The following is a 13,567-nucleotide window of genomic DNA, read 5'->3' as shown; positions in this document are numbered from 1 at the left end:
CTGTGAAGCTTGAGTCTGGATGTGAACTCCAGTCCATCTGGACTGGAAGAAGGGTGTGTCTTTTCTTCTGCTCCAGCACTCATTCCCCAGACAGCCTTTGCCTCCTCCTTCCCTCGGCAGGCCGCGGGTTGCCAGGACACTGTCACACAGTCCCGATAGACTTCCCAGACACTTACCCACGGGACACTGACACTTGGAGGTTGTAACAAGGGAGAAGAGGCTTGTCTGAGAGTTCAAACATGAAGTCATCCTGTTCTGAATCATCTCCCTGCTCGGCACTCCCGGGAGGATTATGGAGGAGGTCACAGGCAAACCCGTCTTTTTTCTCTGAAAGATGAGAACATGGGACATCAGCTACAAGCACAAAACTGATGGAAAGAAAAGACTCCATGAAGAAACATGAAGGGATCACTTAGGAGATAAATACAAGGCCACAGGCCTCTGGCTGGATTGACTATGGCCTCGCATTCTTGACAGGGCACATGAAAGTTGTAGTCTTGGAAGGAACTATGTTGTGGCCAGAGTCCATTATCCTCCACCCTCTGGTTGGTAAAAGCAAATGGCTCTGCAGGGTGACAGCTCAGCTGTCCCAGATGAAGACAGAGGACACTAGCAGCCGCTAAGGCCTAGTACACCTGTGCTCTGGCTCTAGGTTTCTCAAACCACCTCACTGCCTGATCCTGAGGTCCAGGGACTCAGAAGGTTCCCTTCTCCAACAGATCTTTTGGGTGTGGCCCACTGTATATCAACTCAACCTTCTGCTCTTACTCTTCAGGCCCCAGCTCATTAGACAAATGCTGGATGATCGCAGACACCGGTGTGCTGACTGCTGTGTGATGCTTGGGACAGAGGGTTAAGGGCTCAGGACAGCAGCAATCTCAAAAAATAAGAGCTGAGCCCAGCATGTTGTCGGCCTACACCTTTAAATCCCTGTTCTGGGGAGGCAGAGGCAGAAGCACCTTTTGAGTGTCAGGCCAGCCAGAGTTACAGAGTAACACTCTGTCTCCAAAAAAAAAAAAACAGAGCAGCAAACAAGAAAATCAAACCAAACCCTGAGAAGAAAATAAAACAAATGAATGAGGGCTACGTCACAATGAAAGCTGCCTGCTAAGGGGCTAACGCTCCTAAAGGCTGAGGTAAACTAGGATTTACAAAGCACCCTGAGTGGGGAAAGAGACAGGCAGGAGAGGATGACATTATGCAAATCCTTCTGGCATCTCAGGCTTCAGACTAGTGACTCTTGAGTCAGAGGGGGAAGGGCTGAAAGGGCCAGTAAAGCTACCACCAGGTGAGGAAAGGCTGCCTCCACAGGGGCGCCTACCTCTGAGACCTACCCAGTCCCCCAGTTTCTTCCCACTTAGAACTTACCCAGCACAGAACTGCTGTAAAAATCCCAGGAGGCACGAGGATCGCCCTCTGCCCTGCCCTGAAGATCCGAGAGGTGATCTGAAGAGAGAAGTGAGGTGTGAGACCTAGTTTTTAATAAAAGGAAAATTACCCTCTAGCATTAGTATTTTAAAACAGGGATTTAAATTAAAAATTAGATTTCTAACATCTTTTATAAAAAAAAAAAGATAAAAATTTGAAGATGTGGCAGCACTGCCTCTGCGTTCCTGTATATCTATCACCAGTCATCTGGAGGAAGCTGTGACACACACTGACAGTCTCCAGTCCCCACTGGGCCTCTTGCTTTTACACATCAGCCTTCAAGCGTGTTGCTTGGGGACCTCAGTTTCAAAGGACACAGGGCATTCCTCTACAAGCAGAATCTGACGCCTAAGACAACGTAATATGTCCAGTCATGATCTAGCTTCTTTAAAGGAACTTAAGTAGCTCTGGGGCCAGCACAGTGGTAATGCATGCTTAGCATGTGCAAGAGGTGAAGTTTATTCATAGCTCGAAAATACATAAATAACTGTAAAGCTAGGTGTGGCGGCACGTGCGTGCACGCAGCACGCGCACACACACACACACACTCCCTACTACTCAGAAGGCTTAGGGAAGAAAACTGGCTTTGAGGTCAGCCCGGGACACTAGAAGAAACAAAACAAAGCCAAAAACATAAACTCCTTTGCTTCTACCCAAGAGAGCTTGAGAAGAGGTGCTAGAAAATGGCTCAGCAGGTAATAGTGCCTGCTTCCCGAGCCTGGGAACATGAGTTTCATTCTTGGAGGCATGGCAAAAGCTGGCCATGGTAGTATTTATAGTCCCAGAACTCCAACAGCAAGACTTGAAGTAGAAACAGAATCAACTAAAAGCTCAACTAGGTTGGAGTACATCACACCAAAAGTAGATTCTGCTTTAAAACAAGGTGCTATAAGAGGACTATCACCCCAAAATTTGCCCAATGGCTGCTACACACACAAGGGCTACACACACACACACACACACACACACACACGCACACACAAATGGGTATGCACACACAATAAAGAACTAAACACAGGTGTTCAAACAAAAGTGTGTACACATGAACTGACGTGGCTCCATTCACAATGGTCAAGAGTCAGAGACAGCCCAAATGTCCATCAAGGGATGAATGGATAGACAAAATGAGGTAATGTCCACAGAAGAATATTACTAAGCCATAAAAAGGAACAACATAGACGGTAACTGAAAGAAGCCAGATACAAAGCGTCATATAAAGAAAAGAGAAGGGGGTACTAGGAGGAGGGGGTACTAGGAGGAAGGGGTACTGGGAGGAGGGGGTCTGATATTGTGATAACACATGATGCTTAAATGTTAGAATTAGTTACAAAGAATGAATATATATATATATATATATATATATATATTTCCAATGAAATCTCCATACTAGGCCAGGCCAGTAAGACAGAAAGCAGACTGAGGATGATGGTGTTGGGGGAGGGGGAGGGGGAGGGGGAGGGGGAGGGCAGTGACTAAGAATAGAGCTGGGGTTTCCCTCTGCAATGATTAAAAAGTTCTGAAACCAGATAGTGGTGACTGTAGCACAGCACTGTGACCCTACGACACTCCAGCATGCAGCTGTCTCAAGTAGCTAACTTCCTCTATGTATCTACTCCCACAATTAAAGGCGTTTACAACCTACCTTTTCATTTCCTAGCTCTAAAGACAGACCTCAGGTGGCCCCCGGCCTCAGTCTCCTAGCATCAGTCAGTGAACAGGCTCACCTCTTATTATCACCCAGATACAAAGCAGGCTTTCCTGACCAAGTTGCGTGTGCCACCTGTGAGCGCAAGGCTAGGAAGTTGCCAGTGTGCCAACTCGTACAATTAGTAGGCTGAGCTACGGGGGATTGCCACTAGCTCTCAAGTAGCACCTAGGCAACAGGAAAGCAGAGAACCCACAGAACACAAGGAGAAGGGTGGCCACCTGCGAAGCTGGTCCCAGAATGACATTGGGAGTTATTTGCCCATGGAATGCAGCTTGCTTCCTCCTCTGAAAGTACCACTGCCACCAATGCCTCCCCTCTGGGCCAATCCTGCAGCAAGAACTGTCTGTTAATGTAAGCTTCCAAAGCCACTCCCCTTCTTAGCCATCTTCTAAGACATGAAGAGTTGCAGCTCCCGCTGGGAAGGTACCAGGGACCAGCTTTCAAAGTAATAGCAGAGTGAGGTACCTTAAGTTGTATGGGTTAGACCTCTGTACACCCCACATAAAACCTGAGGCCCTGCTGACAGCCTCCACACTCCAGTACACTGTACAGCCCAAATCACAAGGACTTCCTTCCAGAAGCGTCTGTTGGGTAGGTGTCTAGTCTATTCTGAGTCTAGTCCTATGCTTTGTATCAGGGAAAATAAAGGAAGGGGGCCCTTATTTCTGAAAAAGGAAGGAACGGGGTCTACTTTGTTAACTACTGCCTCTCCTATGCTGGAACTCTGGAGTCTGGACCCTAAGAAGAGCTTAATAAACATACTAGGGAAGAGGGAAAAGGAAGGAGGGAGAAGGAGAGAATCACAGTACAGTCAGACAGCCAAGGGCATGCTTAAACAGCGTGCGGAAATACATGCACTCTGCTGCCCCTGTCCCCTAGCCGCAGCCACACTAGGATTCCATCCGAGCAGGCTAAGTTCATCACATCCCTGCCGCTGCTCACTAGGAATCGCTTTCAGAGCCCACCACACACTTCCTCTAATTCCCTACACCGCCTGCAAAGCTTTGTCATGGACAGGTGGACAGGAGAACTTGCCTTTGGAGATAACCCAATGTTCGCTGGCATGAGCAAAGATGCTGAAGTTGGAACAGAGCCATGAGTGACAAACACATGGGCGGAGTCACTTGATGGTATAGCACTAAGGCACACCCCTCACATAGGACTATTGTCAACATGAGGGACCTTCATTTTCTTGGATTCTTCCTCCACCCCCCAGCAAACTTCCAAGATTTTATCCTTTGTGTGAGAAAGTACCCTGAGCCTAAACATTCCCCTTCTACATACAAAATGCAACAGAACTGACAAAACAAGTATTTGTGCATGTATAGCCAAAGCTGTACTGTGGAAACACTAAAAGATGGACACCACACAAATGGCTATGCATGAACAGATAACACACACACACACACACACACACAGTACTAGAGTTTAGAAACAAAGCCTCTGGATTCTGCAACACCATGCTAGTTAGGAAAGGGAGTGTCAAAAGGCCAGCTTTGTGTCAGCAAGGTGTCTCCGTGGGTAGCGTAGGTAAAAGTGCATGCCGCACAGGCCTCATGACCTGAGTTTAGTCTCCTGAAAGCTGCCCACTGACCTCCACATAAAGGCTGTGGGATTCAGGCATGCACACACCACACACACACATACCACGCGCACGCATGTGCAGATACACAGAAGCACGCACGCACGCACACACGCACGCACACATAATACATGTTTTAAAAATCTTTTTGGCTGGGTGTAGTTGCACACACCTTTAATTCAGGAAACAGAGGCAAACATGTTATCTAAGACAAAACTTCAGACCTCTGAGTTTGAATATACTCAACTGGCCTGATATACGCAACAAGTTCCAATTAGAGCCCCATACTAAGACCCTATCTTTAAAAATTTTAAAGATATGAGAATGAGTTCTTATTTCTCATTTTTAGGCATTAAAAAAATAGTGTTGGCCTGGTATGGTGGTCATGCCTTTACTCCTAGCACTTACAAGGAAGAGAGAGATGGAGCTCTGCTAGTCTTGTCTACATAGCAAGTCCCAGAACAGCCAGGAGTACATAGAGAGATTCTGCCTCAAAAACAATAAAGTGTCAACATTTAAAGTCCTTTGGAGATTTAGAGATGAACCAGGGAGGAAAAGCCTGCACTCACTCAATAAAGCACCTAGAGGCGCTACTGGCCTTGCCCCCCCCCCCCCCATTAGACAAGTACTGAAAGACAAAGAGGTTCATTGTACTGGCATACTCTACAGTTGTTGGTTCACACATGGTCCTGGGAAGCCAGAGTGCAGAGCCATGCAGGTATCTAAGACAGAACACACATGGCTTGCGCCCGTGGGAGGATGCTACAGATGTTGCCCCCGTGGAGTGGCTCTGCTAAAAGGATTGATAACCAGTCACTACTGGCCTACACCAAGTGACTGATGAAAAGAAATCCCTAAGTGGCTATGTCTCATGATGAGCAGATGCTCAAGGACCCAGAGTCAAATGGAAGAAAATGAAAAAGGACCGCTCTGAGGCCTATGCTTCAGGGGTTAGTTAGGTTCACTGTCCAGAGGGTGGATGAGCACATGCTAAACCCTTCCTAGGCAATCTGTCATCCCCTTGCCTCCCTGCAGCCTCTACAATATCCCCACCTCTCTACCCTCCCATGAGAACTTTTAGTATAGCTTCCCTTTCTCCCACCATTATCAGCTACTCAGCGAAGCTCTGTAAAGCAAGCATGACTCCCAACCTGCGAACCCAGTGCTGCATCCTTGGCAGGTGTAGTTGGTGGCCAATGGGCCAAAGTCTGGATAAGAGGGGGGTACAGACTGTTCTATCACAACTGAAACCTATGAAGGGTCATGGCTGCCACTCCCAACTGCAGCATCCATCACTCAGGCAATCTGAAGGACTAAACCATGATGTCACAAATAGTTGAAGGTCCAATACCCTGAGATAATGGCAGAAGGAGCTAACTCTGAGCATGCTCAAAGGAGATTCCCTTCTTTCATTGCCATCCTAGCTGCCCACCTCAGAGCAGCCTGCCCACCTGCAGATACACAGTGTTATGTACTAGAGAGAAAAAGCAATAAGGTGGCTTGTGGCCCTGGCTGTGGACCTGAACATGACACGTCACTAGAAGGTAGAGGGTGGAGAAGAGACAGAAATGGAGAAAAGGGGACTACTGGGATATACAGGAAGTGTCAAAGCTACCATGGCAGAAGAGTCATGAAGAATAAAACATCAGCAAGGGTCCCAGAGGTCCCGCTTTAATTACAATCACGGAGAGATTGCAACAATGGCAAAATGGGGATTATTCATTCTCTACCACCGACATTCCATTCATAGCACAGATCAACATATCTTGCTTTCAGCTTAGAGTATAGCCCGTGTCCCATGAGGAGGCCTGCTACCAGATACCTAGTGGTGAAATGAATCCCTGTAGGAGGTGAGGGCCTTACTGAGGTAGTGATGTGGACACTCACAGCAAGGGACTTTTTAATGCTTACCACTAAGGAAGCGCTTCATGGTATCACTGCTGGCCAGCTTCATGGCTGTCTGACCCGAGTAGGTAGCCAGTGTAGGATCAGCTCCGTAGGATAGCAAGAGCCAGATGGTTTCCAGGTTGTCGTTGAGCACAGCATCATGAACTGGCCTGTGGAGGTCAAATAGAGTCAGGGCTGCAGGACTTAAGGGAGAACTTCCAGGCTACCATATTAGGGGGAAGAAGCGGGAGGAAGATGATAGCTAGCATGGTGACCTCGGGGTAGCCCCAATGTAACATGGGTGAGAGTTCCGTCTGTGCACCTTTTTTTCTTTCTCATCTCTATCTCTCCTTTGTGTTCCCCTGCATCTTTGGACAGTATCTAGAGCACAATGTAGATCTACTAGTACTTCAGCGGAGAACAGGTCCCTGGTGGAAGTTAAAATTAAAGCAGGTGTGGGTGGTTGTTGAAGAGGAAGGGCCCAGGTGACTGCTCAAGGGCAGGGGTAGGTAGGGAGGCTCCACACCAGGTGGCAGCCAAGCAGAGCCTGGACATTTCGATCTGGGTCTTTCTACTTCGTATGTAGGTCCCCCGGGACCCTTCCAGCAGAGGAGATGGCTGTGACTTCTCTGAGACAATGAAAGGTTTTATGTTTGTATATGTATGCATACTAATATGGTAGTGCATTTACTTAGGCTGTGTGTGTGTAAGTGTGTGAGAGTGTGTGTGTGAGTGTGTGTGTGAGTGTGTGTGTGTGTGTGTGTGTGTGAATATGTGTGCAGAAGTCAGGAGACAACTTGCAGGAATCGGTTCTCTTCTTCCATCTCACAGGCCCAGGAAGTTAATTTTTTAAGTGTATAGAGACTAAATTACAAAAAAACCAATCTGGAATGTCATCCCATAGATAAGTTTTCTGCTTGGAACCTAAGGCCTCAATTCCACAAACGAGACAAATGGCCCACGATGATGATGTTCAGGAAGGTTGAGTGGACTTGGCATGGGATAGGGTGAACCCTGGACAACCTCAGCCTTTCCTTGGCCCAGTACAGACTAGCCACTGAGGAACTCATCAGCTCCTGCCCCTAAGCTGGCTCCCTTCAGCCCACAGAAATCCTTTCAAAAGGCTTCCTGGTTCAGGCCTTTTTGACACCAGCAGCTGGACACTGCAAATATCCTGGTTGGAGTAAAGCTCTGAAGCGGACGACTGAACTGAGGTCTGAGACTTGGCAGAGGGGCAGCCTTCTTGCCTTGTGCCATCCTGCGAGCTGCAGTTCACATTAGCCCCATGTTGCAATAGGATGTTTAGGATGTCAGTCCAGCCCCGGGAACAGGCTTCGTGCAGGGCTGTGTAGCCCGCGTTGTCACGGTGGTTCACATCCTCACTGTGCTTTTGCAGGCAGTAGAGAACAACATCCTGTGGGGATGGAGACAGCTCTGTGAGCAAAGAGACATCTACGTTTGGAATTCTCCCTGTCAGACTTGCCACTCCACAAGTGGCTGACACGTTTCCCAGCCTGTTGTTTCTATGAGAAACCAAAAGGCACAATTCAAAATCTTCTGTGAACAAAGTTTATTCTCAGCCTCCACTGCCGGGGCCCCAGGCCTGAGCTGTTCCCTTGGCAGGAGGAAGACCTTTCTTATGGCCAAGAGCACTCACCTGGGTGGTGACCACGGGGTAAAGTCCTCAGAGAGGCTCCCCTGCTGCCCAGCAATCACCTTTCTAAGTGCTATAAGATAGATGTGGGAGCTCTGTTCTTGACAGGCTCGTAAATTCCACTTACCCCACTAAACACAACTCAGTTTTGTTTTTTGCTTTCAGACAGGGTCTCGTTGTAGCTCTTATACTTCCTATGATCTTCCTATCTCTGCCTCCTGAATTGGATTAAAAGTATGTATGTACCATTCAGCCCAATTTATGAAGTGCTAAGAATTGAGACCAGGGCTCTGTGCCTGCTAGGCAAAGCAACTGTACCCACATGCATTTCTGTCATTCAGCCTCAGGTAATGGCTCAACTCTTCCTGGAGCTGAGTTGGCAGGACCAGAGGTAGAACCCAAGTAACTTGAAGCATTCTTGCTACTGTGGGACAAAGCTATGAATAAACAATAAACAGGGATAGAGATTGGCAGGCAGTGCCACTGGGTGACTGGCTCCCAGAACATGGTGCCCACTAGTCCTGCTATCAATGCTCTCAGGAAGCCCAGGAGACAGCATGAGAGGATGTCTGGAGATAGCTACTCTGTGCCTGAGCTGCGGGTGTCAAATCTCACTAATACGATGCCCACTCTTCCCCATACCAAGTTCCAGCTCTGTTCTAGTCTTACCCCAATTTTCTCCCGTTTGCTGTTTCTGGATTTCAATGCATCTTGAGGTCTCCCTGAGAGCCATGCAGACATCCATACTAAATACTCGAGAAAGGTAAATTGGCTGCTTGCTGGGGACACCATGAAAGCTGTGTAGACCAGACTGTCCACTTACAGGTACAGAAAGCCCAATAAAGAAGGTAAACTCTGCAATGTGGGTAAGGCCACACCCACAAGCAAATCCCGAGGACATCATCATGGAGTCCGGCAAAGATACAGAGCCAAAGGTATGTGTTTCAACAAAGAGCAGAAACGATAAAACTAGGCACCAACATCTAGCCTCAGGTAAATCTCACCAGGCTAAATGAGGGAGTCCGTCCACTCCTCAGCACATAGAAATCACAGGGTTTGTTTGAACTCAGACAAAAGTACTGTCGTAAATGATACTGGACACATTTTATTTTCTTTTGTTGGTAGCCCAGGCTAGATTTGAATTTGTTATGTAGCTGAGGCTAGCCTTCTATTGCTGATTTGCCTACCTTTCCCTCCCAGGGATTAGGGATTACCACATTCATCTTGCCATATCATTTCATACTGCTAACTCTAGGTTTTTCTTTGGAATAAGACCTACCTCAACAGGCTTACTATAATCAAAGGCCTTAATATGATAAAAAGAAGTGCTCAAGGAATGCTGCTTTTTGCCAAGCATGGTGGCACACACCTTTAACCGCAGCCAGCACTTGGAAGGCAGAGGTCAGGAGATCTGAGTTCAAGGTCAGCCTGGTTTATAGAGTGGGCTTAAGGATAGCCAGGACTGTTACACAGAGAAACCCTGTCTTGTAAAACAAAACAAAAAAGGAAAGAAGGAAGGAAGAAAGGAAGGAAGAAAGGAAGGAAGGAAGGAAGGAAGAAAGGAAGGAAGGAAGGAAGGAAGGAAGGAAGGAAAGAAAGGAAGGAAGGAAGGAAGCCTGCCTTGTAGTTTAAGAATGTAGCACAGGTGGGTTAGCTCAGGATTATTGAACATGCTCTTGCCCTTTCTACCTACCTGAAAGCCAAAATGAGGAGAAACTCCAGGAGATAAAAAAGAGTGACCAGTAGTCATCGCCCCGCCCCATGTGGTTGGGGGAGCCACTGCTCTCCTGGAGGTAACCTAAGATAAAGCGAATTCCAAATCCCTTTCCTAGCCTAGGAATATAGTAGATGATATTGTGCTACTTTTTCTTTTTTTCCTTTTTTTTAAAGCTTTATTTATTTATGATATGTGAGTACACTGTAGCTGTCTTCAGACACCAGAAGAGGACATCAGATCCCATGACAGATGGTTGTGAGCCACCATGTGGGTGCTGGGATTTGAACTCAGGTCCTTTGGAAGAGCAGTCAGTGCTCTTACCCACTGAGCCATCTCTCCAGCCCCCTTGTGCTATTTTTTTCAACTGCATTTCTCCTGAATTGACATGTCAAAGAGGAACACACGTAAGGAACAAGGCAGCCTCAAAGGCTGCGTGCACAGCAGAGGGAGACCATCCAGCCGCAGGCCCCAGAGGAACCAATGGCATAGCTGTTCTCTAAGGTCCAGGCCAACGTCATCCTGTCATTTCCTGCTCAGGGAGAGCTTACTCACCTTATAACCGAGCCGAGCTGCTCGCTGCAGCAGGGTCTCTCCAGCATTCTTATTCACTATCAGTCTCCGTGCCTCTGGGGGAATCTGTCGGGCAGTGGGTGACTCTGAGGCCTCTTCTGGGCCAGCACTTCGGTACTTAGAGGGTGTACAAGGTTCTGTGGGCTTCACAGGAGTGGGGGATTTAGAAGATCGTGTCTTCTGCTGGCTCCAACGACCTTTGCTCTGGAAAATAGAAACGAAGTCCTGGGTCAGGGCAGGCAACATATCCAATTCATCACGGCCATGCCATCTGGCTGCCAAAGCCACCTCGTTACATCCGGCACTCGTGTTTTACTTTATTGAGAGTATGCCAAGTGGCCCAGTCTACTGTCAGCTTGGGAGACTGGCGGCTAGCTTAGTCACTAGTCACGTGAGCTTATTTTCAAAACAAGGAAAGTTCTGCATTTTCCATGGGTGGACAGATGTTAAAAATATCAGATCCTTAGCCCCATAAACCATGGCACAGCAGGAGGACTGAAACTTGGGAAGAGACAGCCCAGCCTCTCAAGCACTTAGTATGCCTTTTCTATCTGGCCTCAATGTCCACTTGTTGAAATTTTGGACAAGCCATTTCTCTAGGTAATGAGAAGAGACACACAGAGGCAGCGGTCTGACTGGTCCCAATTCTCAGTACCTTCACTCATATAGAAACCCACCCCCATAGCTAACCTCACAAGTTTTCCTCATCTTTTTTCATACCATGGCCTAAGATGATATTCAGGCCCATCCTAGGCAGTGGACTGTGAGGCTTTGGAGCCAGACAGGGCTGGGTTTGACATTTGCCTCTGCCATCGACTAGTTAAAACCCCTGAAGTAGGGCTGGAGAGATGGCTCAGCAGTTAAGAGCACTGACTGCTCTTCCAGAGGTCCTGAGTTCAATTCCCAGCAACCACATGGTGGCTCACAACCATCTGTAATGGGGATCTGATGCCCTCTTCTGGTGTGTCTGAAGACAGCGACAGTGTACTCACATACATAAAATAAATAAATAAATCTTAAAAGAACAAACAAACCCTGAAGTAAAGCCCTTTTGAAATAACGAAATACTACAAAGGCTGTGGACTCCAAATGTTCTGGGAGGTCTGTCCTCAGAAGTGACCCATAGGTGCTTCCCTTTGCCCCCCTTTGAATTGAAGGTACATAAAAGGTTCCTGTGCTTACTCTACTGTGCCTTCCTTGGTCTGTAGGGGCACAAGTCACTTGCATCTCAAACTCAGGTTCCAGGTGAGGAATAACTGTGTTGCTGTAACTGTAGTCAGAGAACTACTGCATTCAAAGATGGGAGCAGCCTTTGCCGCACCTGGCTCCAAGTCAAAGATACGAACCGAAGGACACCCGAAGCATGTTAGCAGGATTTCATACCCTCCATGTAAGAGAGACATGAATCCACTAGAAAGCAGATAGAAGGGTAATGGACCCTGAGGACCCTACCCATGACAGTCAAGCTCTTGTGTAGCTCCCTTCCCACGCTGGGATAAGGCTCACCCAGGAAGCAGGGCAGTGGTGGCACACACCTGTAATCCCAGCACTTGGGAGGCAGAGGCAGGTGGATTTCTGAGTTCGAGGCCAGCCTGGTCTACAGAGTGACTTCCAGGACAGCCAGGGCTACACAGAGAAACCCTGTCTCAAAAAACCAAAAAGGCTCACCCAGGAAAGACTACAAAGGGAATAGGGTGGGACTTTCAAGGCCAGGGCCCAAAAGATAGTGTAGCTCCTTCTTGGTTCTTCTCTCAAATAATTTTCTGTGAGGAAAGCTCTTTGAGGAGAGCCGTGAGGAAGGGAATAGAGGCTTCCTCCCAATGGCCACCATCATTTTGCCAGCCATGTGCATGAACTACATACACCAAAACACACAATGCAGTCCTGCCTAACACCCTGACTGCGATCTCACGAAAAACCCTTAGGGCTCAGCTAAGCTGCTCCTGAATTCCTGAGCTCCAGAAACTGAGATGGTACATGGATACATGCTTCTTGGAATATAGAGCCACTAGATTTTAGAGTGAATTTTTAGGCTCCAGTGCAGCTGACATGAGCATTTACTCAAAGCCATCCGAGCATCCCGATCTCACTCCAATCCTGTCCTCTACACGGTTCTCCTGTCCTCTGGTCCCACTGCCCTTTCTGCAAGTCCAAAGTCTACTCAGAGTTTATACTGACACCTTATTTTCTTGCTGTTTTCCATGGGTAAGTCTTGAATCCCCTAGGAAGGTTTTTGTTCTTAATTTCCATTAGGATCTGTCTCACTACTTTGCTTAAGCTAACCTTCAGCTCCAGGATGAGGCAATTGTAGCTCTCTGGCTAGTCCTTAAGTTCCTTAGGGGTGCAGGTCGCACTGTCACCTTTGCTCTTGTTGCTTACAGCTCTGGCGTCAGAGCTGGGTGCATTATCAATCACAATTATGTGCTGGCTTGATTCAAGCTATCCGTGTACAAAGCCCAGGGTAGTCAAAGAAAAAAAAGTTATCTAGAAAGTTACCTAAAGTCAAAAAAGGAACACTAAGAGATCAAAGATGCAGGACCAGGGACTCTGTGCCCTCTGGTAAATCTCATCAAGTCTTGATCAGTTTCCAAGGCACAGGGGTGGAGGTACAAACCCTAGCAGGAAATCAGCAACTAAATGATGTTGCTTTGTTTCTAGGAAGACGGACAATATAACATCAGGACTGGAAGACTGCGGGAAATGTATCCAGGTTTTGTGAAGCTAAGCCAGGCTCCAGTGGGGAAGTTTCTTTCTGAAGGCCAGGCTGCCAGAGAGTAGGCAAGAAGGCTGCCTGAGAGGGGGAGGAGTGAGAACGTGTAAGGGGACCCCTCCCCCTCTCTTCTTCCTCCTGGCTCTGAGCCGCTGTGGGAAGAAGCTCTTGTCCAACGCTTGCGCTTTAGTGTGGCAGGAGCATCCCCCACCCTCCCCCTGCTTGCTTCCTACTACAAAGCCCCGTGCCATGGGGGCAACTGGAGCAGGTGGTGATGACTGTGAGAGAAAGAAAGGCGGGAGGGAGGAAGG

The 13,567-nt window shown here is 47.9% G+C and overlaps 1 protein-coding gene across 5 annotated transcripts in view; it reads right to left on the bottom strand.

Moving 5' to 3' along the window:
• The window catches only part of Bcorl1 (BCL6 corepressor like 1), a 65,603-nt gene that overhangs the window by 5,959 nt on the left and 46,077 nt on the right, over positions 1-13,567 (bottom strand). For all 5 annotated transcript variants that reach the window (XM_052170889.1, XM_052170890.1, XM_052170891.1 and 2 more), the window contains 5 exons: positions 10,529-10,750; positions 7,853-8,019; positions 6,630-6,775; positions 1,369-1,446; positions 177-327 (listed from right to left, as the gene is read on the bottom strand). In XM_052170889.1, coding sequence (XP_052026849.1) covers positions 177-327; positions 1,369-1,446; positions 6,630-6,775; positions 7,853-8,019; positions 10,529-10,750 — 764 coding nt within the window. The remainder of the gene's footprint in view (positions 1-176; positions 328-1,368; positions 1,447-6,629; positions 6,776-7,852; positions 8,020-10,528; positions 10,751-13,567) is intronic.

Source organism: Apodemus sylvaticus, chromosome X (genome assembly GCF_947179515.1).
Source record: "Apodemus sylvaticus chromosome X, mApoSyl1.1, whole genome shotgun sequence".
Lineage (NCBI taxonomy): Eukaryota > Metazoa > Chordata > Mammalia > Rodentia > Muridae > Apodemus > Apodemus sylvaticus.
Note: the sequence above shows the minus strand (reverse complement) of the source record. Positions and strands in the feature narration are given on the sequence as shown.